At 39.1% G+C, this 25,649-nt stretch overlaps 1 protein-coding gene across 4 annotated transcripts in view; it reads right to left on the bottom strand.

The window, feature by feature from the left end:
* Positions 1-6,892: 6,892 nt before the first annotated feature.
* Positions 6,893-25,649, bottom strand: part of CDC14A (cell division cycle 14A) — a 187,008-nt gene continuing 168,251 nt past the window's right edge. For 3 of the 4 annotated variants that reach the window (XM_049880250.1, XM_049880248.1, XM_049880251.1), the window contains 2 exons: positions 23,557-23,679; positions 11,378-22,808 (listed from right to left, as the gene is read on the bottom strand). In XM_049880250.1, coding sequence (XP_049736207.1) covers positions 22,358-22,808; positions 23,557-23,679 — 574 coding nt within the window. In that variant the 3' untranslated portion in view covers positions 11,378-22,357. Of the gene's footprint in view, positions 7,891-11,377; positions 22,809-23,556; positions 23,680-25,649 lie in introns of those variants that run through there. The other variant, XM_049880249.1, reaches the window with a different exon arrangement.

The following is a 25,649-nucleotide window of genomic DNA, read 5'->3' on the forward strand; positions in this document are numbered from 1 at the left end:
GTAGGCACTGTGTCATTCCATGCCAACCACCACCACAACACACCCACCCCCTGCTGTCGAGTCGATTCCAACTAATAGTGACCCTATAGGACAGAGTAGAATTGCCTGATAGGGTTTCCAAGGAACACCTGGAGCATTTGAACTACCAACCTCTTGGTTAGCAGCTGTAGCACTTAACCACTACGCCACCAGGGTTTCCCCACAACACACAGGAGGTGGGAAGTCTAAGTGGCTGTTAACATGTTGTTCAGATTTTTTATTTCGGGTAAGGTACAGAATGTTCTGTACCATTCATTTGGTCATGACTTCTGCATCACAGTTCTCCAGCACTGTCCTATAACACCTTTGTCCTATTACGCTACATGTGTAGTGGACGCTGTTTTGTCTGCCCAGCAAACCTCTCCACTGTTTAGGGACAAGGACCCCTACTCAGCAGAAAGTTTTTATTCTTCATTTGATTTAGTCTATTATTTCTCAACCTAAATCTCAATTTTGAAAGTCATCCTGAAGAATTCAAAATCTTATTTTAAAAAGATGGAGTTCAATAGTTGGTAGATTTAACTTCTCCTACTCCTTCTTAAATGACGTAAAACATTTAAGCTTGTTGAAAAAAAATCTATAACTGAAATAATTTAAAATCTCCTTTTATATCAATGGTTCTTAATCCTACTGGGCATCAAGGATAACTCAGGAAGCTTTTGAAAAATATCAGTGCATTCAACTGAATGGTAATTGTTTAGGTGTCTATGTTCCTCAGAAGACTGTAGGCATGAGCACAGAGATTTATAACTTTATACCTGGAGCTTCTCGGCTGCTTCTCAATAAACTTTGTTGAATGAGTTAATGTCAACTTTACAACCTCTGTGGGTATACAGAGAGTTCTTATCTTTGATTCCTTCCCCATTGCTTCAAATTTTTTTCTGGACCAGCAAAGTCCCCACCCAGAAATAGCCACCCATTAAACTTCCCCAAATCCTTTCTGCTAAAGTCTCTTCAAAGTTCTGCTCCCAGCAGGAAGCTGTACAAAACCCCAAAATGGCTAGGAGTCTACCCAAGGAAGTAAAATCTATATACCATGTAATGTGTGAAGAACTCAGAGAAAATGTGAAAAAAAATTAAAGCAAAGTTAAATGACAAGGCCCAACTTCCTATGCCAATTATGTGTCAGGTACCTGGGATACAGTAATATAAGCCCTTAAGGATGTCACAGCTTAGTGAGGCAGAAAAATTACACTTCACCAAACCTATAGTAGAAAAGTTTTCCTGAAGAAGATGGAAAGTGAGCTGACCACTAAAAGGATTGACTTTTTAATGGTATATGAAAACATGTAAGAATATGTCTTAAAATGTAACTCACAAGAGGGCACAGGGCCTATTTTTATCCAGTGCATCACTTGGAATACTGAACATATTTGTGCAGGAACAAGCAAACAATTATTGAGTGTTCAAGTAAAGTCGTTATTTAAGTACAGAACATGCTTCAGAAAAAAATCTGCAAGGATAATCTATTATAACAGTAACCTCAGGTTAGCGGATCGGAGGAAAAGGAGAATTTGAACATTTATACATTTCTAATTTTTTTTTAACAAGAACCATGTTACTTTTAAAATAAAAATATCATATTGACTAAAAAATACAATACATGCTTTCGATAAAATACTTTCTTAAATAGGAACTTAATTATAATAATAGACTTATTAATACAAAGTGTCCAAGTCCATTAAAACCAAGAGAAAATTACTACAGGAAAAGAATTGCCGAGGATTTATTACTAGAACCAAATCCAAACCAGTTGCCGTTGACTCGATTCCAACTCATAGTGACCCTATAGGGCAGAATATAACTGCCCCATAGGGTTTCCAAGAGCATCTGGTGGATTCGAACTGCTGACCTTTTGTTTAGCAGCCCAGCTCTTAACAACCATACCACCAGGGCTCCACATATATACCCATATACATATATACACACATACATACATATACATATATATATAAAATGGAAGTACTATATATATATGCTTCCCACAGAGCTGCTGGTGAATTCCAACTGCCAGCCTTACAGTTACCAGTTGAGCGTTTAACCACTGCACCACCAGAGCCCTTTCCTACGTGACTAAAAAAACAAACCCATTGCTGTTGCAGTGATTCCGACTCATAGTGACCCGTAGGGTTTCCAAGGAGCAGCTGGTGGATTCTAACCGCTGACCTTTCGATTAGCAGCAGTAGCTATGCCACCAGGGCTCCTCCTGCATGACTAGCCCCCAATAAAAACTTTGGGTACTTAGTCTCCAGTGACCTTCCCTGGCAGACAACACTTCACATACCTTGTTACAACTCATTGCTGGAGGTAGAATTAAGCCCGTCCTGTGTGACTCCACTGAAAGAGGACTCTTGCAAGCTCGTGCCAGGTTTTCTCTGGACTTCACCCCACATACCTTTTAAGTTTGCGTTGTGTCTTCTCGCTATCATAAATCTTAGCCGTGAGACTATATGCTGAGTCTGTGAGTCTTTCTAGAAAACCAAAGAACCTGGGGGTGGTCTGGGGGACCCTGACACACAAGGAGTCTCTTATCTGCAAAGACTGATAAATGAGCAGGTTCTAACTTAGTAGTTGGCTTCTCTCTTCCAGACCAGGTGGGTAAATGTTTCCTTTTTTAGTTTACCTTTAAAACTAACAATCTCAACTCCCTGTCACTTAAACAGGGGTCCTTAAGGATAATTTTTCCTAGAGATTTGACTTTAAAATAACCAGTTTTCCATTCAGTTGATTCCAACTCATTGTGACTCCATGTGTGTCAAAGAATAGAACTTGTCCACAGGTTTACAATGGCTGGTTTTTGAGGAGTAGCATCACTGGGTGGACTTGAACCTCCAACCTTTTGGTTAGCAGCTGAACACATTAACTGCACCACCCAGGGACTCCAACTTTAAAATAGGTCAAACTATTCTAAAGTCTCAGTTTGGCAGCTTGGTCAATTACCAAGGTCTAACTCAGCAGCCCCACTTGTCATGACAGGACAATCATCTTAGCTGACCTGGGCATCCCTAGTTCGGCCTCTGGTGTAGTATCTGACAAAGAGAATGCCAACACTGGTGCTCTGCGGTGAAGTGATGTCAGAATCTGCACCTGGTGACTGTCACCAGTGTCTCTGCTCTGTTTTATAGGTCCAACAACTTTCAAATTTAACATGGCCTCTAACCATTTATTCTTTGGTCAGTGAAGACATATGACCTAAGTGGTAGAGTGAGTTATTGGCTGAACCTGGAGCAGCAGGGGAAGTCTGGGATTGGCTGCTATACTTGTGAAAAAGATTGGTATGGAAAGTGGCCAAGGGAGAAACAGGAAATGAGGAATACACATCTCCTATCCAACCGTGCTGGCCACACTCAGCAGACTATGACTTCATAAGCATACCCACCAACCCAATGCCGTCGAGTCGATTCCGACTCATAGCAACCCTATAGGACAGAGTAGAACTGCTCCATAAGCTACATGAAAAGCTAGTTGGTTACACCTTCCTAGACTTGATAAAACTACCTAGAATGTGCCTCCTAGGGTATGGCATCTCTCTGTAGAAAATGGTAGCATGGAGTTAACACTCTCTGCCTGCAAGAAATCTAGATAGACAGACAGATGCATAGACTATCATTACACTATTCTGATCTCTGGTTTTAATTTGTCTTTTTGAACTCTCTATTCCATGCACCTGAAATAATCAGTTTGGGGGATCTGGATGTCAAGATGGACAATGTCACTGTAAAATCTCACTTGAGATAATCTCTTCTTAAACACTTGAGTGAAATAAATCCTAGTGAGGTGCCCTCGAGTTGACCGAAGGTCAAGTATATTTAATGTGAACTAGCCCAGTCTAGAAAAACAGAAATCCTGTGACATTGGAGAGACCTCTTTATCTCAGCTTTAAGTCCCAGTATCAGTTGTCTCAAAATTCAGTTGCTTCAAAGCTGTTACTTGCTCCTCTATGGTACGCCTGCTCTGTTCTTTGAAGCCACCTCAAATCCTTTTGGAAGAAAGCCATAATATACATAAGCAAAATACATTTGATAGCCCACACCCCTACATCTGAAGTTTTAACATAAACATTTGCAGCCGGAGTTGTCTTGCCCCATTTTCCACTTGCAGTCTGATTTCTCGGAAATGCTTTGGTCACCTTGGTTCAAGCCAAAGGAGAAATGGCAACTGGTGGCATGACTCACCTCTGTTTTGGTGATATGCACGTCAAAACAAAGCGTCCAAAGTGAAGAGATCAGCTAACTTATTTTTGTCCACTTAAAACCCATTCCAAATAAACGTATTTTGAACTAAAAGTAGTTTTCCAATATAAGTTTCTACTTGCACGTACCAAAAAATAGTTTAAAAACTCTCTAGAAAAGCTATTTTTCTCCTTGATATGATTATCATAATTCAATCCATAGAGAAGGAACTGGGTGGGAATATATTAACATTTCAATTCAGCTCAAAATAACTTAATACAATTATTTTCTACTTTCCTTCGTATGCCATGGGTGCCGCCCCTACACAGCCTATGTGTAAATAAAGGAGTTTTATCTTATGCTGCAAATTATGACCAGCACAAAACTGCCGTAATTGGAAATCTTATTAGACATCTTCTTAATTAATCTTCTGAGAAAGGTATGCAATGACCAAATTCTTGTTTTGCTGAGAACTGCAAGGTTTTTGCAGCCATTAACTCTGCCTTCCGACATTGCTTTGGAAAAGGCACAGCCCTCTTTATTGTATATGACTTGAACCACCGTAGAATACCGTTTGGCTTATACACCAGCAACTGGTTCAGGTAGAAACCTGTAACATAATAATGGTTTAACACATCACCAAGGAAAGCTAACAAGCGAGAACAATTTTGAAAATACAGCTTATAGTAATTGGTAAACTCATGTTCTTGCTGAATCACAGCTGAATATATGTTGGGCAACCCGTGTGTTTTGAGATATACAAATCATTTTACATCTAAGGGTACAAAACCATGTAAACTCAATGTTTACACAAGTAGGTGAGAAATCCGTTGGAACTACCTAATTTATTTATTTTTACTTTCTTTTTCATAAGAACTAAATTCACAAAAAAAAAAGAATTTCTGCTCTTCTAGACAAGTTCATGGATTCAGAAGAAATCTCTCAACACACAGTCTCCTGAGAACCTGGGTACCCCAACTGTTTCATTCGGTGTCATGAGGACAACTAATTGGTAGATTCCCAACTGCAAATGTGTTTTATAAACATGTCCTTCTCCGTTATCCATGGTTTAAACCAACCCCAGAAGTAAAATTACCATCCCACCCACAGCCTTTCCTTTGCCTTCTGGAAAACGTGAAAAAAAAAAAAAGCCCAACCAAAAAAGACTCAGTTTAATACATAAAACATCTCCAATAAATAGTATGGCTTCTTCCTCCTAAACTGGCTCTTCGGGGCATAAATCTAGCAGTTGTAAGGTTTGTTCCATCTAACTTATTTCTATAATTTCTTCTTTAAGGAAAACAGCTATTCTTCATCAAAACAAACTGATGACCAGTGTGTTGGCAGTCATAAATAACCAAGCAGGACTCAAAACACTGAGCATGAACGGTGTTTTTTTTTTTTTTAACAGAAAGGAAAGTTAGAGAGAGAGAGCTGGAGATTATCTAACATTTGTGAAATTCCAAGCTTAAGGTTTCTTTGAGCTCAGTCATATATTTAAGGCAATGACTTTGACCTGAAAAATCAATAAAAGATCAACTAAAAATCCAGAACAGAGATCTTGAGAAACTCGAAAGGCACCAACCAGCTTGAATCAAACCTAAAATTATAAAAAGATTTCAGTACATTGATAAGTCAAGATTCAAGCTATAAAAAAAAAGCCAGCGAAGAAAGAAATTGCATAAAACATTTTATTATTTATTAGCAGTGTATTCTTCTACACTTTAAAATAGAACAAAATATCTTTTGCAAGGTAAACTATTCATAACAAAATACATGTCGAACAATTTTTATTACAGGAGTAGAATTACTTTGCTATATACTTTCTATATTATATACATACACGTCTTGGTGTGTCTATGTACGCACATGTGTATAAATAATTTTAAGACCTACACATGTAGATACATCTGACTTCTATATATACATAATTATAGAGGATTTACAGTAGTCAATTTTACAATCATTTTAATAGCTGCACACAAATTAGTGTTCACAGAACTAGAATTATCAATATGGTTTCCTTTCCCCTTCTCAAATGCCATCTGAATTAAATTTCACTGATAATTTTTTTAAAAATACTCTCATCTTCCTATACAATTAATCAATCTTTATAACAGCTCATACGAAAATATTTTACTCTTTCATTTTAATCCCACTTATTTTGATTTTTCATTCTTAAAACATACAGTTCACTGTTTCATCAGTTTAGTGCAATTATGTGGTACTTGCAGTTATTAAAGGGTAACTTAATGAACCTGAGTCAAACATTCATTCAAATGCCTTCATAAAAATGTAAAACATGAAAAAGATGTTTTGCTGAAGCCTATAAAATAGTCGCAAGGTACCTTCTCCTAATAAATACATTATTAATAATTCTATGGTTGGGAATAAAGCACTTCATATGAATTCATTTAACTAGTATTTTCAGTGTCTCTGAGTGGTCAATTCTTAAGTAGCCTGGAAGAGAATCAGGATCTAAGGCTCCCAACTACCCCACAGAAATGAAGCCTGCAGGCTTTCAGAGACCTAAATATGAGATTATACTGACATCAAAGAGCTGTGAGTACCTACAGCAGGTCCCCTCATTTTCACGTTAGCTTCCCGATACGCTAGTGTGTGCGTCAGGGGTTTGTACTCTTGTTTAAAAAAATAGCTCCTTTGATACAGACAGCTACTTAGCAGCATCTTTTTCAGCTTTTTCTTCTTCATTGTTTTAAAATGGGTGTCAGACCATGTGTGCTTACGGACAACAATCTCGTACCAAAAGCAGAATATTCTCATTGGGTAAAGAACTTGTTTGAGAGGAGGAAAGAAATAAAAGTATTTGGAATGTGAAGTTATTTCATACAGAAAACTCATGCTTTCTGGAAAAACATTCAGTGAATTGCGATCTGCAACCACATGTTCCATTTTTTAAAGCCCCCAAGGATACAGAACTAATTTAAATGGCTCAGCAACAAAAACAAAGGGAAAGGAGCCGGTCTAAATAAACCACATCAAACACTTAGACTCTTGCTAGAGACAAACTCGGACGATCTCATTAAACCAGACTGACTTCCCAAAAGAATGAACTCATCTGCAATATTCATAGTGGGAGCATAAAAATAACTTTCTAAAATCGTTCTCCCTTACTTTTTCTTATTAAGAAGAAATTACGTATTCATTGTAGACAAAACAAGCCTAAACAAATTCAAAATACAATTTTTTTTTTGGTAGCAAACAGCTGGAAAATCTAAATCAAAATATAGTCTAGTTTTTACATCATTTTATATATTTATAAATTTATCAAAATAGTTTTTTAAAGTTGACAATACATAATGTAACACTGTACATGTAAATGTAATAACAAATGTATTACCGAAATACATTAAAAATAACCTCTCGAAATACCAAATTCAACATTAAAACTGTCTTAAAAATTGGTGACATCTTCATAAACATAGTTTCAGTGCATTTACAGTAGTCTTTAACCAGAGTGTTCTGGCTTCAAGTCTCTTGAAGGTCTTATCTTAGTGCTTTCTTTACTTTAAGGTAAGAAGGCAGAGAGATCCTCCCAGCGAGCACTTGCTTTCCCTCTACATTGCTCGTCCAGATGAAGAAATTGTTTCTAAGAGTGGAACAGCTTTCACCGGAGTGGCAAGGCCTTTTAGTAATGAACATATTCAGACTGAAGGGACTGTGCAGGGGAAGAGACATAAACTGAGGTTAAATTCCATCACTTATAAAATTTGTAGTATATCATACGGCTTCTTCCTTCAATGCCAGGCAGTTTGATCTATTACAGGAAAGATACATGAAACAAAGGGGAAAAAAAAACAGAACAAAAAAGATGGGAGGGTCGGGGGGAGGAAGCATTTGCTAAGGGTGCTAAGTAAGAATGAAATATTCAATTACCTAACATGACTGCAAGAAAATTTTATATTTTCAAAGGCTTACTAATTTATCAGTGGTGATTAAAAATTAGAGGTTAATTGTAAAATGGGAGGTGGCATTAAACTCGTTTTAAGTTTTTCTTCCATAATACAGAGTTTCACTCAAGAATATTAAATATTTGTAACTACATTGAAGGTTATTCGAACATATGTTCTTTCAAAGAAGGACACTTTTTAGTTAATTCAATACATATCAGTGGCATGTTAATGCTTCTAATGCAGTCAGATCAGCAGCCATTTAAACAAATTCCTTAAGAATGTTCCAATTTAACGAATACCTTATAAATCCTTTCCATTAAGAGGGACACAAAACACTACCAGCTTTGGATTAAGACCTCAAAGCATTTACGCACAAGTCTTGCAGTTATACTAAACGATGGGCAATTTTCAAGAAAAGTAAACAATGGAAATTCCTCCCACACTGTCCTGAGTTTAGAACATAATATATAAAGAAAATGCATCAATAATAGACACAAACCAGGAAAAGATAAAGACAGCTAAAGAATGTTTGCCCAGTGGTTATTTTTTTGAGTGGCAAATAGCACAGTTAGAAAGAACATAAAGCAATCTAAACAAATATTTTTTTTTGCAAAATTCTTCTACTCAAATGCCTTAGAACAAGAAAGTTTATTTGAGTATCCATAAAATGCCTTTTTCTCCCACCCAGTAAAGATTTTCCAAATTGATTTGCAGTATTTAGGTTAATCAGTTCTAAGACTGGTCCATTTTGTTGATGGCATAGTTCATCAGTGTAAAAAAAAAAACTGTTTTCCAAAGAACTTAAAAATGATTCAAACTATCTTCGTTCAGCTTCAAAATCCCAGTGAACCTTATACCCTACCAATGGCCATTTACTAACTAAGTACCCATCAGCACAGCGAGTCAAAATGTCCCCACCCTCAAAGGGCTTAAAAGCTGAAACAGACCATCTTGTCGTAATAGATATAAAATGAAAAGACAGAGGAACCAGCATTAAATAAAAGCATACATAAAGTAAAATTAACATGGTGCACAAGCAAAGGATTACGCAAGGGATGATATGGAAAGGAGGGAGTTCTCAAGACTGTAAGTTTCAAGAAAGACGTTAAATGTCAAGAGCTGTTAAGAAAAATAGAAAAGGCTAGGCAAATTGGCTTTCTTGCTACCGAATGTTTTATGCTAAGGTTTCAAAACAGGATTGTGATGATCAAGAATTAGGACATTATAATATAAACAAGCCTGAAACCACAAAGGGAATAAAAGAGATAAGACTCGAATTTTCTGTCTTAGGAGAAAGTTCAGTGAAACTGGTCAAGGGCTTTGAAGCCCATATAACTTTAACTTATGGGACACTATAGCAATTGCTATACTAATCATACTAGCCATTAAACCCAAACCCGTTGCCATCGAGTAGACTCCGACTCATAGAGACCTTATAGGACAGAGTGGAACTGCCCCATAGGGTTTCCAAGGCTCTAATCTTTACAGAAGCAGACCTTTACTGTCACTTCTTTCTCCCACTGAACAGCTGGTCGGTATAAGCTGCTAGCCTTTTGGCTAGCAGCTGAGTGCTTTAACCACTGCGCCACCAGGGGTCCCTACTAACCATTAAAGCACAAATATGAACTACTCTTTTTCTAGCTGCTTTTCCTTCATGTCTTCTGAAATCTAGCAAGTAGTCAGAGGACAGCCAGGTTAAGTTTCCTCAGCTGCAAGAATACACATATGTGCTATATGTCATCCAGTGTTTTCTTGGGAATAGTTAGCTTTTCTTCTGTTCCACTTAGAAAACTTGTTCATGTTATCATGGATAGGAATTAGAAAGCATCTAAAATAGACTGTTTATAAATTTGGAACAAAGCTGCTTTTGCAAACACCTCTAAAGGTCCATCAATGTTCAGTAAACAGAAATACCACAAATGGACACTAGGCAAGTGATCTTTGTGGACGAGCTTTCTTTCAAGGTAAAGTATTAATGTCTGCTTCGACGTATAGGGGGGTAAATGAGTATATGTGTGTGTGTGTATTTATATTTATTTTATAGAATCACAGTAGCCACTGAACTGGAAAACAGAAATAGTCGAGAATAACTTCTAAGAATTTCTATCATTTATGTGGAGTAAATATTCACAGTCTTCAGTCAGAAGCCTTTCCTTTCACATAGCAGATGTCACAAACTATGGATCGTGCTTAATCTAGCCTTCAGCTACAGTGCATCACAAGCCGTACTACTTCCTTCTCCACCTACCCAAGTCCCTCAAGTTGCCTAAGTGGCCTCTGCAAACAAGTAAAGGCATGATTGGCCGAAGAATGGACCTTCCGTCATGCTAGTTAATTCACTCAACAATTACTGGGCATCAGTTATATATAATAGGCACTGAAGGATAAAAAATATAATACCAGAGTTCTTGGAACAAAATATATTCCATGGTTTCTTTATATGGCAAAAAGAAAGTTAAAGCAGATAAGGGTTCATCAAATTATTCTGACACCAGTATTTTGTAACAAATTAACTTCCTTTTATTTTCAATAAAAAAATCTCAATGTAGGTGGGTTTAAGAGAAGAGAGAATTGTTAGTCTACAAGAGCTACTCTCTTCGAAAAATCAAACATTTCCAGGCCTCTTCACTGGGATGACTCTAATATTTAGGTTACAAGCACCACGTGCTAACATGATGGGGTGGTGTTGAGGGTCTCTCTGGTTCCTTTCTACTTGGCCACAGTGGAGGAAACCTAGAGACAAAACACTACCCTCCACCTGAAATCTTAGAAGAAAGATAGATAAACCACCTTAGTCCCTAGTTTCACCTAATACACATCATAAAAATGCATAACTTCATGATCTTTTTGCAGTCTTAGGCAGGACTACCAGCAATGTAAAATATTTCCAAATGCTTGTGTATCCTAAGGAAACCTTGGTGGCGTAGTGGTTAAAGTGCTACGGCTGCTAACCAAGAGGTCAGCAGTTCGAATCCACCAGGCGCTCCTTGGAAACTCTATGGTGCAGTTCTACTCTGTTCCATAGGGTCGCTATGAGTCGGAATCAACTTGACAGCAGTGGGTTTGGTTTTTTGGTTTTGTGTATCCTGAAGTTACTAACATTCTAGAAAAGACAACAGCCAGTTATCAGCATTTTTAAAAATTTTTACTATATTTATAAATTTATAATTTTTAATAAAATAGATTTTAAGTAATACATTTTTATAAAATATATTGTTTATAAAATATATTTTTACTATTTTAAAGGGGAAAAATATATTTTTACTATAAAGTGAAAGCCAAAATGTATTTTGTACTATATAAACAATATTATTATTGCTGTCTTTGATATCATACAGAGAAATAGACCAATTGAAGTACAACTACCTGGTAGTCTTAATAATCTAGATATTTAATTTGCAGGTCAATTATTCTGAGATGGACATTTACGAGTGCCTTCTACTGCTGGAGCCCTGGTGGCACAGTGGTTAAGAGATCGGCTGCTAACCAAAAGGTCGGCGGTTTGAATCCACCAGCTGCTCCTTGGAGACGCTATGGGGCAGTTCTACTCTGTCCTAAAAGATTGCTGAGTCAGAATTGAGTCAATGACAGTGGTTTTGGTTTCCCATTTAATCTGGCTCTAAAGCCCATGGAGTCCTAGTGGCACAGTGGTTAAAAGCTCAGGCAGCTAACCAAAAGGCTGGCAGTTCGAATCCACCAGCAGTTCCTTAGAAACCCTCTGGGGCAATTCTGCTCTGTCCTATAGGGTTGTTAAATGAGTTGGAATCGACTTAACAGCACACAACAACAACTAAAGCTCAAATGCTAAGCCACTAAGCATATTTAATCCAATATCCTCTTTCACCCTGACAAAACAAATAATGACCTGAGTGAGCAAAGAAATAGTAAATTATAGCAAGAATATAATATTTATGACTGTAAAGGAGAGTACATTTTAAAAGGATTTTCAATAGGGATCAAAAAGAATTTTCAGAAATAGTTTGAAGAGAAATTTTCTTTAGAACACCACTCATATTTAAATATCCCAATTAATTAAAATTTTAACCTTGCTCGGCCAGTGATTTTTGTCCAAGTAATTATAATGAATGAATACTTAATACACCTGAATTACAAAAAAATAACTGCAATGACAATGGCTATGATTATAAAGTGAGATCTAGAATGTCGATATTATTTTACAAGGTAGCAGCTGCCTACATAACCAAGAAATTTTAATCTCTCAAATAGACTATTCATTTTCATTTGACCAACAAGTTCAACAGGATAATAGTGTTAAGAGTGGATCAAGTTTATTATGAATATATGGTACTATTCTGATATGAATACCATGAAACTAATAATGCAGCAATATTCAAACTGGAAAATAAGTATAAAATTGCCTTATACTTGCAGCCCCCCCCAATTTTTCTGTCAAAATATAAGATTCTATCAAAAAGCCTTATTTCCTGAGAGCAGTTAGATTTGACATAAAACAAAGTGTTAGGTAAGGAGATCAAGACAATTTGTACTGTTCTGGAAACTTGCTAAAAATCTGTTTTGGCAGATGTGGGTAGTGACTTTAAAATTTTAGCTATTCTGGAGGTGTTTCTTTTTTAAACAGCCCAGTTACCTAATCATAGCAGAAAAATGTCTAATAATTGTAGATACAAATACTGTTCAGATGATTAGTAAACAAAACTAGAAGTTGACTAATAAAAATGGCAAATTACAAAAAAATAATGAAAGATAAAGATTTTTTGCCAGAACTGAACAAAACAAATGTCTTAGCGTTCAAGTAACTTGAGCCAAAAGACCTGATGGCCTGGAATATTAATGTCCTACTAGGTCAAAATCCTGACTCAAAACGTGGATGGGCTTTTGGCATACTGACTTTTTCTTTTTTACATTTTCCACTTTAGGGGGGAAAAAAAGAAACCAAAATAACTTAAACACAGAATTGTACTAAGGTATCTCTGGACTGAGTTTCAACTACAGAGACAAAACCCAAACCAGACCCACTGTCATCGAGTCAATTCCGACCCACAGTGACCCTATAGGACAGAGTAGACCTGCCCCATAGGGTCTCCAAGGAGTGGCTGGTGGATTGGAACTGGTGACCTTTTGGTTAGCAGCTGAGCTCTTAACCACTACATCACCAAAGACAAAAATCACCTGAAAAATTGGTTTGCTTTTACAGCACAGACGAAAGGGAAAAAAATACATGTTTGGAAATATGCTATCATATTTTATATATAACTCTTCAATGTTCTGGAAACCCTGGTGGCATAGTGGTTAAGTGTTACGGCTGCTAACCAAAGGCTCGGCAGTTCAAATCCACCAGGCGCTCCTTGGAAACTCTATGTGGCAGTTCTACTCTGTCCTATAGGGTCGCTATGAGTCAGAATTGACTCGACGGCACTGGGTTGGGTTTTTCAGTGTTTTAGTTTTAACACCCATATACAGCACTGGGGAAAAATAAATTTATCTACAACTGCCTCTGTACTTCTGGGTCTCTTTATAGCTTTGCAGTGGAGTTTGTTAGATTTTGTATTGCTTGGAAGTTAACACAGAAAATACATGTGTTGATACATATTTCCACAAACGTGGCTTCCAAATACTGAAAAGATTTGCTTCTGCTGATACAATATCTATTTCTCCAACAATGCTAGAAGAATCATAGATGAATAAGGTTTTATTGGCATTATATTAACACAGAAGGCTAAAGTTTTGTGATAAAATCACCTTCAAAGGGGGTGTATATATTTTTCTATAGTGTTCTCTAAATATTTCATGGACCCAAAGATTTGGAAGGACGTCATGCCTGGTAGAGGGTTAGTGAAAAAGAGGAAGACCCTCAACGAGATGGCTGACACATTGGCTGCAACAATGGGCTCAAAAATAGTAACAATTGTGAGGATGGTGCAGGACCAGGCAGCATTTCATCCTGTTGTACAGAGGGTCACTATGAATTGGAACCAACTCAATCGCACCTAACAACCAGATTTAAAGAGCCAATTCTGGTTAATTAAAATTCTATATAAAATATTCTGTCACCTTCCTACATGATTTTTAATAGATTCTTTTTTTTTCTGGAGGCATTTAATCTGTGCTTTTCAATAATCACAAAGAGCTCAATTATAAGATGACAGATTGTTGACACCCAACTTGACTCAGCCAATCGTTACATGAGTGTTTTCAGATCCTCTGAATACCAAAATTATATTGATATAAGTCAGTTAGAATTTATTTTCTCTTATTTCAGTAAAGTAACATTTCTTAAAAAAAAAAAAAAAAAACAACTCCCAGATTACTGCACTTTAATGCTAAAGCTGAAAATTTGCTTTGTTTTTTGTTTGTGCTTCATACGCTAACAATGATACGTGGGTTCCTATGCACTTTAGCTCTTTACTTAACATTCATGAACCTAGATACATTACCCAACTTTTAGTTCAATAAATATTATTAGGTATTGGCCATACTACACACACACATATATGCTATAAAGAATACCTCGGTGGTACAAATGGTTAAGCACTCAGCTACTGTTCAAGAGGCTGGTGGTTCAAGTCCACCCAGAGGCACTTTGGAAGAAAGGCCTGGCAATCTTCTTCCAAAAGATCATAGCCATTAAAAACCCTATGGAGCAGTTCTACTCTGATAACCTGGAGTCTCCATGAGTCAAAATCGACTCCGTGGCAACTGGTTGGTTACTGCGGATTAAGTTCACCCAGAGACACCTGGGAAGGAAGGCCGGGCAATCTACTTCCCAAAAATCTGCTATTGAAAACCCTATGGAGCACAGGTTTACTATGACACACATAGGGTTGCCATCAGTGGTAACTGGCTCCATGGCAACAAGTTTTTTTTTTTTTGGTTTGGTCTTAGAAATTTAACACTGGCAGTAGCATACAGGAGAAATTAAAGGCAAGATAAACTTAAGGCAGGAAGAAAATTTAAAGGACTATTACAATAGTCCATGAGGACACCTCAACTAAGGCAGCAGTGGTGAAAATGGAGGGGCAGGAAGTAGATATTTCAGAGTGAGAACTGATTAGACTTAGTGGCTGGATGTGGCAGGAGAAAAGGTAGTAGTAGCATCAAAGATGATTCCAAGTTTCTAGCTTGGACGGCTGGACGAATAAAGATGTAATTATTGAGGTACGAAACAAAATGAGGAGCAGGCAGTTAAGGAATACATACTCTCTCCAGGTACTGCTCACAGGAAGTTGGACATATAGGTCCAACGCTCAGAAGATGATCCAGGGATACAGCAGAGCCAAGGGCAGAGCCTTGGGGAAAACCAGTATTTAAGAGACAAGCAGAGGAAAACAAATTAGTAGAAAATATTTAAGGGAATAAAAAAGGAGAAAACAATATTCTAGAATTCAAAGGAGAAGAAAAATTATAGGAAAAGGAGGTGGTCAATAGTGTCAAAGCTACAGAAAGACTAAGAAGAATGAGAACTAACAAGAGACCATCAGATCTGGTCTTAAAGGTGTCAGTAGCGACCTGTGGCAGAGACTCACTGGGGTGGAGGGGCTCTTACTCTTAGCTAATGAGGGCAGAGGAGTACCTGGCAGCTAAGGGAGGTGGCAAATATAGGCTCTCTTCACCAAGTTTGGCCATAAAGGAGAAATTGTGCGAGGTACAGGCACATGTGACTTAGAGAAGACTCTTCCCCATGCCCACTCCCCCCTGCCAATTTGGATGTGCATGTTTGTAGGCTACACGTGAGTATGCTGAAGTATCTGCTTATGGCTGTGAAGGATGACCTCACCAATATTGCAGAAGGCTGAGGAGCTTACAGTGTTATGCCCAAGAGAGAAGAACATCCACTTTATGGATAAAACAGCTTCTGAAGTAGTTTTATTATAACACAGCCACACTCGTTCGTCTACATACTGAGTAGAATAGTTGGGACAGAAAGCCAAAGATATTTTCTATCTGGCCCTTTACAGAAAAAGTTTGCTGTCCCTACTTTAAGCACGAATTAAAGGTGGGAAGAGACTGAGTTAGAAAGATTATCAAGAGGTGAATACAACAAAAGGAATGAGGAAGCAGCAGAATAGAGAATAGAAAAAGTCCAAGAGACAATGAACGCATAACCTACAACCTTCATCATGAGACTATACCTGTAAATGTTTGCAGATTAACATATAGGAATGAATAACAAAGTTTAATATATACTACTACTTAATAAAAACCATGAAAAATATTTTCATAGGTGATATACAAAGCGTATTTCAGAAGAAACTTTTAACAGCAAAGCTTATCATTACTATATTTTATACCCTTTTTTTTTTTTTTTAGGTCAATACAATAAAAGCTGATTCTCAAAGCCTGCTCCCATGAAGCAAAGATTTATGGATTTATATGACCTCCAACACAGAACTTACAAAAAATTCTTTGTAACCAAACAGCTGACTACCCACACAGGAGTCCCCGGGTAGGGCAAACAGTTAATGTGCTCTTCCAACCAAAAGGTTGGAACTTGGAACCCACCCAGAGGCACTTCGAAAGAAATGTCCAGTGATCTGCTTCCAAAACATAAAAAAGCTATTGAAAACCCTATGGAGCACAGTTCTTCTCTGACCCACATGGGGTCACCGCAAGCCGGAATCAACACAACAGCAATTTGTTGGTTACGTGTATACACACACACACACACACACACTACAACAAAGCACAATGTTTTACAACTTGTCATCTCAAATGTTTTAAAAAGATGTTTACTAAGGACCATAATTTTTCTTTGGGTGGTCAGGTTTTAATTTACTAAAATAAATATATCCATTTAATATTCATAATAAAAATACGTTGGAGCTATTGACCGTGGGTGACTGTCTAATAGTATCAATACTAATACGTGCACTGAAACACAGAATAATCCTTGAACGAGCACAGCATTGACCCAAGGGGACCTCCTGAGGTAGGGGCTAGGGACAGGAGACAGGGCTCAAACTAGTCTACCTGCCCTCAGGGTTTTCCTCCAACAGCTATCATTCACACCACGGCTGGAATAATCTTCATCAAATCAGCTCACATCAAGTCACTCCTGCTTACAGGACTCTCACGGCTCACACTGCACTTCCCCAGTGTGGCTTCAGCTTAACTTCCCAGCTTCATCTTCAGGTAATCCCCCATTCTTTAGCTATACCAGAATATTCACTGCTCTTAAAACAGTAATAAACCAAAACCCGTTGCCGTCAAGTTGACTCTGACTTATAGTGACCCTTTGGGACAGAGTAGAACTGCCCCAAAAGGTTTCCAAGGAGCGACTGACTGGTAGATTTGAACTGCCGGCCTTTTGGTTAGCAGCCAAGCTCTTAACCACTATGCCAACAGCCAACAATTATTGTGTACTAGATATATTCCAAGCACTGTGCAAAATACTGCATATAATTTATCTTAATCATTATAACCAAATCCATTGCCATCAAGTCAATTCCAATTCAGGGTGACCTTATAGAACAGAAAACTATCCCATAAGGTTTCCGAGGCTATAAATCTTTACAGAGGCAGACTGCCACATCTTTCTCCTGCAGAGCTGGCTCATGGGTTTCAACTGCTGACCTTTCATTTAGCAGCAGAGCACTTAACCACTGTGCCACCACAGTTCCTTCATCATAACCACCCTTTATTACTACCACATAAGCTTCAAGGCCCCACATCCACACAAACCCCTTTCAAAACACACAGTCATATGTTTGCATAAATTTTACAAAAAAGAAAATATTTTTTATCTTAAATGTTGTCATTGTTAGTTGCCACCGACTCTACCCCAACTCATGACAATCCCATCTGTGCAAAGTAAAACTGCTCCCTAGGGTTTTCAGGGCTGTGACCTTTCAAAAGCAGATCACCAGGCCTGTCTTCCGAGGCCCCTCTGGGTGGGTTTGAACTGCCAGCCTTGTGGCTAGTAGTCAAGCACGTAACCGTGTGCACCACCCAGGGAGTCTTCATCTTAAACAGGTACCACTGAGTGTATAAGTTTCAAGATGCACGAAACCTTGATCTGCTCCTGATCAGGATGCCTCCCATTTTAAAGGAAACTGAGGCTCACAGAGATTAAGTAACTTGCCCAAGTACTCATCATTAGGAAGTGACAGAGCTAGGACTTAAGCTCAGGTCTACTTGACTTTAGAACCCAAGAACTTACCTACACATAGTACTACCAAGGCTGTACCTCTGTTCTTACTGTTCTCACTGCCTGGAATGGCCATTCCTCCCCTTTCTAATTCCATCACTAGATTCCTGGCAGGCTTCCATTTATCCTCCAAAGCCCAACTAAAATGCTACCCCTTCAGCATAGCTTTCCCTGATCCTTCTGGGCAAAATGAGGTATCTTTGGGATAACAAAAACAAAAAACCAAATTTGTTGCTGTTGAGTCGATTCCGACTCATAGTGACCCTAGAGGACAGAGTAGAACTGCCCCATAGGGTTTCCAAGAAGCAGATGGTAGATTCAAACTGCTGTCCTTCTGGTTAGCAGCCACAGCTCTTAACCACTGTGCCACAGTATGTACAGGGCATAATGTATTTAAAACAGTATGTCTTTTGGAGTTAAACTGACCTACATTCAAATTATGGTACTGCTATCTGTTTGCAGTACAATCTTGAAAAAAAATATTTAATCTCTCAGACCCTCAAATTTTTTATCTTTAAGATGGACGTAATAATTCTGACCACATTTATCATTTAAGCACACATCCATCCATCCAACAACTATTTAAAGAGTGCCTACTACATGCCATACAACTAGGCATACAACTAGGAAGAACAAGGTACAGTTCCTGCCCTCACAGAACTCACAATCTAATGGAGGACACAGGAGAACACATGGTTAAAATTCAGAGGGAGAAGAGTATTGCGATTAAGACCAAGGCAAGATGTTGAACAGCTTATGGGCAAAGCACCACAACCTAAGGCAGGCTTTTGGGGGTCAGGTAAGGACAATGTCTATGAATAGCAGGTGATAAGTGCCTTAAAAATAAAACATAGCAAAAATTCAAGACAGATACCTCAAGTAATTTCAGTTTAATAAAATACTTCCACCCCACCTACATCATAATCACATATCCCTCATTTCTTAAGCGCTGGAAAACTCCTCTGAGTTTCAGGGAGTGAAACTGATTTTTTACAGTAAGTGGGTCAACGGAAGCGAAGTCCTGTGCATTGCATTGAGCCTTCAAAACCTCAAGACTAACAGAAGAGGCCAAATAAATAAAAATAAAATCTGTTTCTCACCATTCTGTCACAACCATAAGGATTTCTTAACATTTGGTCTTGTTTTCTGTGTTAAAGCATTTAATGACAGAACAAGGAAATCATTTTTACATTTTTCTGGGGGCTGAACTGCTGCATAAAGTGAGCAAGCAATTGCAGCTTTCAAAAGAGATGTTAATTGTAGCTTTTAAAATATTAGACTCCCTCTAAACACCCGCCACCTCTATCCCCTAAGAGTTTCTGGGTCTTTCTTAAAAGTGCTGAGAGAATATTGCCACGCTGACTTCATTTCCTAGCTACAGATTTAAAAAACATTTTGCCCAGTAATTTAGTCCTAGCTCTTCAAGGGTCCTATGTCTGACATTTTCGGAGGCACTGGAAAGACGGGTGATCTTATTTAGACAATAAACCTCCAGCAATCAGAAAAGCTGTACTAGACCAATAAAGAAAAAAGAAATCTCACAACCTCTTACTTCACGCCACATAAAATGGGAATTTCCATTGTAATTTAGACTGTCTGCCAGCCAAGCCAGCAGGGTGAGGGCTTGGAGCCTTTCCCTCACAGGGGCTTTTCTCGGAAAAGAGAAAGGAGGGAAGGTCTGCTATAGAGACCTGCTACTCTTCCTTCCTGGGAGGGTGCGAGGGAGGAAAATGTTGTCATGCTGGCAACTCTATTTATAAATGCTTTTCTTTACAATAAGATGACACATTTAGGAGGCAGAAGAGGGGGGTAGTAGAAGCTGCCCACACAGACTATTACTTTAAATTTAATTATTGGAAAATTACTCTATTCCAGCCAGAAGAAGGGTGAGGAGGAGAAGGAAAGGGGGGAAAGGTGAGAAGAAAGAACAAAATATGGAACGAAACCAAAATTAAGTTACATAAAAATCACCAGCGGGGAAATGAACAATTGTTTAAAGAACACTCCTGTGCTTTCACTAACAGAGAAGAAAATGAAGACCCTGAAAGTCAAACCATGTCGTGTTCCTGTCAAGCTACCAATCCTCCCAGCATTCAGCCATAAACGTGGATCACGCAAAACCTTTGGCCATGAAATCCACAAGATATTTACATAATTATTTGTATATTTACATGTATGACGCTTTTACTAAAACCAGAAAGATCTGTACTGTCTAAAAAAAAAGCTGATCCGAGAGGCACAGTGTTCATGACAACCAGTGTGTGAAAGTATTGACTGAATCAATTCCTGCTGCGAAGGACTTGTAAACATCGGTATAAAAATTTAAGTCCATTATTGTTTTTCATCTAACCCCTGTTACATAGATACAAGTTTTAGAATACACATGTACCCAATCTACTTAGTGGGATTAGAGTCAGACTAAAGGGTGGGACAGGGTGGCAGTACCCTGAGGCCCCAATCTATAAAGGTATCTAAGAAGATGCTGAAAAACATCATTGATGTTAACGGTGATGGAAAAGTTTAGAAGTGGATAGCGGTGGTAGTTGCACAACACAATGAACGTAACCAACGTTACTGAATTGAACACGTAAAAAATGTTGAACTGGCAAATATTTCGGTAGATACATTTTTACCACAATTTTTTTAAAAATGGCAATGAAACCAGACAAAGAAAATTCTATGTGCCAGAATGCCTCTTAGGGAAAGGACTATGTGGATGGAGGGAAAAAAAAACTTTGAAAAGAGGCCTGGGTAGGGGTGGGACTGGTAAGGAGTCCAGTAGATACACACACACCCTATATCCTCACATTAAAAAAGTGGTTTCTAAACTGCTGTCTAAGAAAACTGGGCACCATTCACTGTTAGCACAGGGCTACTGTTTTGCCCTGGGTGGTGCAAACTACTTCGATTCGCTTATTAATCAAACTGTTGGCAGTTCGAGCCCACCCGGTGGTGCCTCAAAGAAAGGCCTGGCAATCTACTTCCATAAAGATTACAGCCAAGAAAATCATATGGAGCTCAGTTCTATGCTGTAACATATGGGGATGCCACGAGTCAGGATCAACTCAAAGGCAACAAGTTTGGTTTTGGGGGTTTATTGTCTTGCTGAGTGAGCCATAAGCAGCACAATGAGTGCCACCACCAGCCCTTTCCCTTCTCCCCTCTTCTTCCAGGTGGAGATCTTTATCCTCACTGTGGATAATGGCTGAGGAAATGCTTAAAGAACAGTGGGTATGGAGGGCTGCCAGACCACAGTCTTCTTAAGACACGCCCAGGGCTTGCTGGAGCCATAAGTACAGTGTTTCAACCATATTTTCTTGGTATGATATGTAGGGTCTATTTTTCTCTCCTTCCCATTTTGGCTTTTTCTTCTCAAATCAAAACATGTTCCAACAGGTCCCAGTTCCCTTTAAGGCAACTGAAATATGTGATTAAAGTAGTTCATAGGAGGGGATGAACCCATAGACTTTAACAGGGATTATTGATAATTAAAAAGGGAGCTTGGTAACTTAAATAAAGCACTCATTCGTAAAATGCATTGGAGATCTTCCTACCTGTCTCTAGAAGAGTGATAGCTAATTCTAAACATCTTCCTGATACTCTGCCTCCCCCTCCCCCTATATTCCATGTGCCTATCTATACATTTTCCTTATAAATACATTCCATTTGCTACTTTATCGACTCGGGGTCAGTTCCCTGCAGGACGTGAAATATTCACGGCTTGGTTCTGGGAAGATACTGTTCAGTACAGTCTACGCTTAAATACCCCAAAACTCAGTCTTTAATATATGATGTGGAAAAAGCCCTAATTCCTATTACCACCACAACCAAGCCAAATACTGTATATCACATGAGTCAGCTGCTGGCTTTGTACCAGATAGTCAGAGCAGTTGGAAAACTTAACTGAAAAGGAACTTAAGTCAACAGTGTCCATGATGAAGGGAACAGACGCTGTTTCTGCTGTAAGAGAAACCATTTAAAAAGGAGGGAGGAAGAAAGAAAGAGAAGGAAGGAAGAAAACCAGTTGAAACTTGGCCTTTACTTGAAGAGGAGCCAGCAGAATGTGTGCGCTAAGACAGTTTTACAACACAGAGGGACGGCATCGATCAGAAGGCTTCCTTGGCGCTATTGAATTTCTTTGGTGGCAGCCTTGGCTGGGAAGGCAAGGCACAAAAGTTGAGTTCAGGGTTCTGAGGACCAAGAGGTGGTGTCTGCGAACTTACAGGGATTGAGCGGCTCAGGAATCTCGCTGAAGAGGAAGAAAGCCCGGTGTAGGAGGGTCGGAGAATGGTGCCACGTTCCTCTGTCTTGGCGCCATGGGGACTGGGGTGGCTGTTCAGGTTGCTCCCACTGCTGCTGCTGCTTCTGTTGTACTGGTTGTTGTTGAGCTCAGGGTAATTTCTGGCAGTCAGCTGGCCACTGCCATTCAAGAGGTTGGTGAATGGGTTGGCTATGAAACCCGGCTTAGGGGATGGTGAGGTCTTTTTGTTCTCTGGGTCATCTGTTGCAGCATTCAAGTTCCCTAGAGAACTGGCTAGCCGGGAGTTTATGGAAAAGCTGAATGGAAAACACAGATGAAGAGGGAAAAAAACAGACAACCATGTACACTCATGCAAACAGTCCATGTTTTCAAAACATGTATTTACGACATTAGAGGAATGTGATGAAGACAATTCTGATCAATGCCAATGACGACAGCTGAATGGCTTCTTTATCACCCCTGATGATATAATAATATGTGGCTTTGGGTTATACACATCAACTTCCTCTGTCAAAAGCAGTTAATTAAGACCTAAGAAGCTGGTTAAAACACTTTGACAAGGGATCAACCTTGAAATGAGGGCATCTGGGGGTTCTATTTGTCCTGAGGTAGGAAGTAAATGAAAAGGACTTTATAAGGGGAGAGTAAAAAGCAGGCTTACGTAAAAGATTTAACTTAAATATATTCAATCACACAACTACACCAAATGTCCTTACCTATTTTAGTTCTGCCTATTTTATGTATATGAGGAAAGAAATGATAATACCATTTATCATTTATAGTGCAACTGAACTCCACTTTGGGGACCGCATTAGGCAAGTCAGAGATTCACTAAAAGAAAGGGATGCTATGCGACATTCCCACCACATCCTCGTCCCCTGCACTGTAACACTAGAGCAGAGGTCCCGCTTGGACCACACCACCTTTTGTGCTTTCTTCCCTTTTCCCTGGTCCCCTCCTCTGACACCACCATGGCCACACTCATTGCCTGTTGCAGACTTCCTTCACCTCCTGCCAGGAAGGAGGAAGGGAGAAGCAAATTACCTTCTTACGCCCGCTCCTGAGGACAAAGGACCTCTGTTTATCCTCTTGGCCGTCACTGAAGGGGACAAAACCCCTTTTGAGGTCTTCAAAGAAGACGCAGATCCTTGTGAGGAAGAACTCAATCTTTGCAGAGAAAAAAGGGCAAAATGTCATATTGAGATAATACTAATTCTCTTAAACATTCAGTAATCAACTCTAGCAAGGTAACTAATAAATATGAAAGATACCATGACAGGTCTTAATAATGGTGACAGCAGCAGTGGCTGACACATAGCACAAACCCTGCCTGGCGCTGTTGTAAGAACCTTACAGATGTTAACTTAGTTAATCCTGACAACCACCTCAGGAGGTAGCTAGGATTGTTGTCCCCACTGCGTAAGTGAGGAAATGAAAATCACTCCAAAGTCACTCACCACAGCTGCAGGACTGGGATTCGAATCCAGGATTTCAAGTCCTGCTCTTAACCACAGCTCCATCATCCCTGGTTGCTTCCTTTACCGCTGTCATTCATTCCTTGGCAAGGACTTGGATTTCACTCCCATACATTTCTTATCTACGCTCTCCTTTCGACCCTGTAGCTGCCCTAGGTAAAGCCATTGTTATTTCTTATCCCTGGCTACTAGTAACTACTATTCACCTTCTTCCTTAACAACTCAAATTCTAATTGGCTCCAGCAAAATCTAAAATATAAATCTGATCATGACACTTCGCTGTTTAAGCCATTTCATCTTTCCTTGCTATCCATACAGGCAATCCCCGGATTATGAACAAGATCAGTTCCTAACTGTGTTTTCAAATCGAATTTGTAGATAAGCTTGAAACGGGTGCATAAGGTTCTTATTTAGCCTTACTTTATTGCCAGAAGGGAAACCCTGGTGGCGTAGTGGTTAAGTGCTACAGCAGCTAACCAAAGGGTCAGCAGTTCGAATCTGTCAGGCGCTCCTTGGAAACTCTATCGGGCAGTTCTACTCTGTCCTATAGGGCCGCTAGGAGTCGGAATCGACTCGACGACACTGGGTTTGGTTTGGTTTGGTTTTAGTGCCAGAAAAGGCTGGAAGGTTTAAAAGCTGCACAAGCAGCAGGTGAAGGTGATCATGATGAAGAATTTTTTGTCAGTAGGGGTTGGTTCAATCATTTCAAAGTGAGGGCAAATTTACATAACATTAAAGAGCAAGTACAGTTCATAACCAGGGACTTATTGCACGGTGCAAACTTCTTGGCTTGGCCTATAAAAGCCTTCAAAGTCTTGCCCCTGCCTCTCTGAGCCAACTCGTCTACCCACACTTTCCCATGGATATCTCCACTCCAGTTACACAACTCCCCGAGTTTCCTGAATGAGCTATATTCATATCTTTGTCTAGTTTGCATGTGCTCTTTTCCTGCCAGGGCTTCTTCTCATCTCCCCACCTCCTTCCACTCTTATCTTCTGACTCCATCTGACTCATTCCTATTACTTAGCTTTAACTGTCCACTCATACAGCAAGGCTTCATTAAATTCCCAGGCACGTTAAGTGCCCCGTTCCATCATACATTCTCATAGTAAGTCATAGCTTTTATACCATATTTCACTGACTGAAATGTCACACTAAGATAATACTAGTACAGTGTCTTAAACACTCAGCAATCAACTACAAGATAACTAAAAAATATTATAGATATTTGCCTTTTACACTCACTTGATATAAACTCCTTGAGAGCAAAGCACCATCTCTCATTTCAGTTCCCAGTGGTTAGCACAGTGCTATTGTACACAAAGTCACTATGATTCAGAACCCACTCAATGACACCTAACAACAACAACAGTGTAGTGCTGAGCTCAGAGTAGGTGTCCTATAAATGCTTGCTAAATGGATAAAGAGGAAAAATTGACTCAAATCTAGAAGCCAGGGCCCAGTCATGGTTTTAACGCCAAATGTATTTTATCCTAGACAAATCATTTAATGTACTCGGACCCTGCTTTACTCCTCTGCTACATTCACTTATAGATGCTTACTTTGCCATCCTCCATCCAAACAACAGCTCAGGCACATGGTCTGCCTCTAAATCAAGAATAGAAAACTTGTACAAAAAAGCAGCTCTCGCTACCAGGGAAG

Source organism: Elephas maximus, chromosome 3 (assembly GCF_024166365.1).
Source record: "Elephas maximus indicus isolate mEleMax1 chromosome 3, mEleMax1 primary haplotype, whole genome shotgun sequence".
NCBI lineage: Eukaryota > Metazoa > Chordata > Mammalia > Proboscidea > Elephantidae > Elephas > Elephas maximus.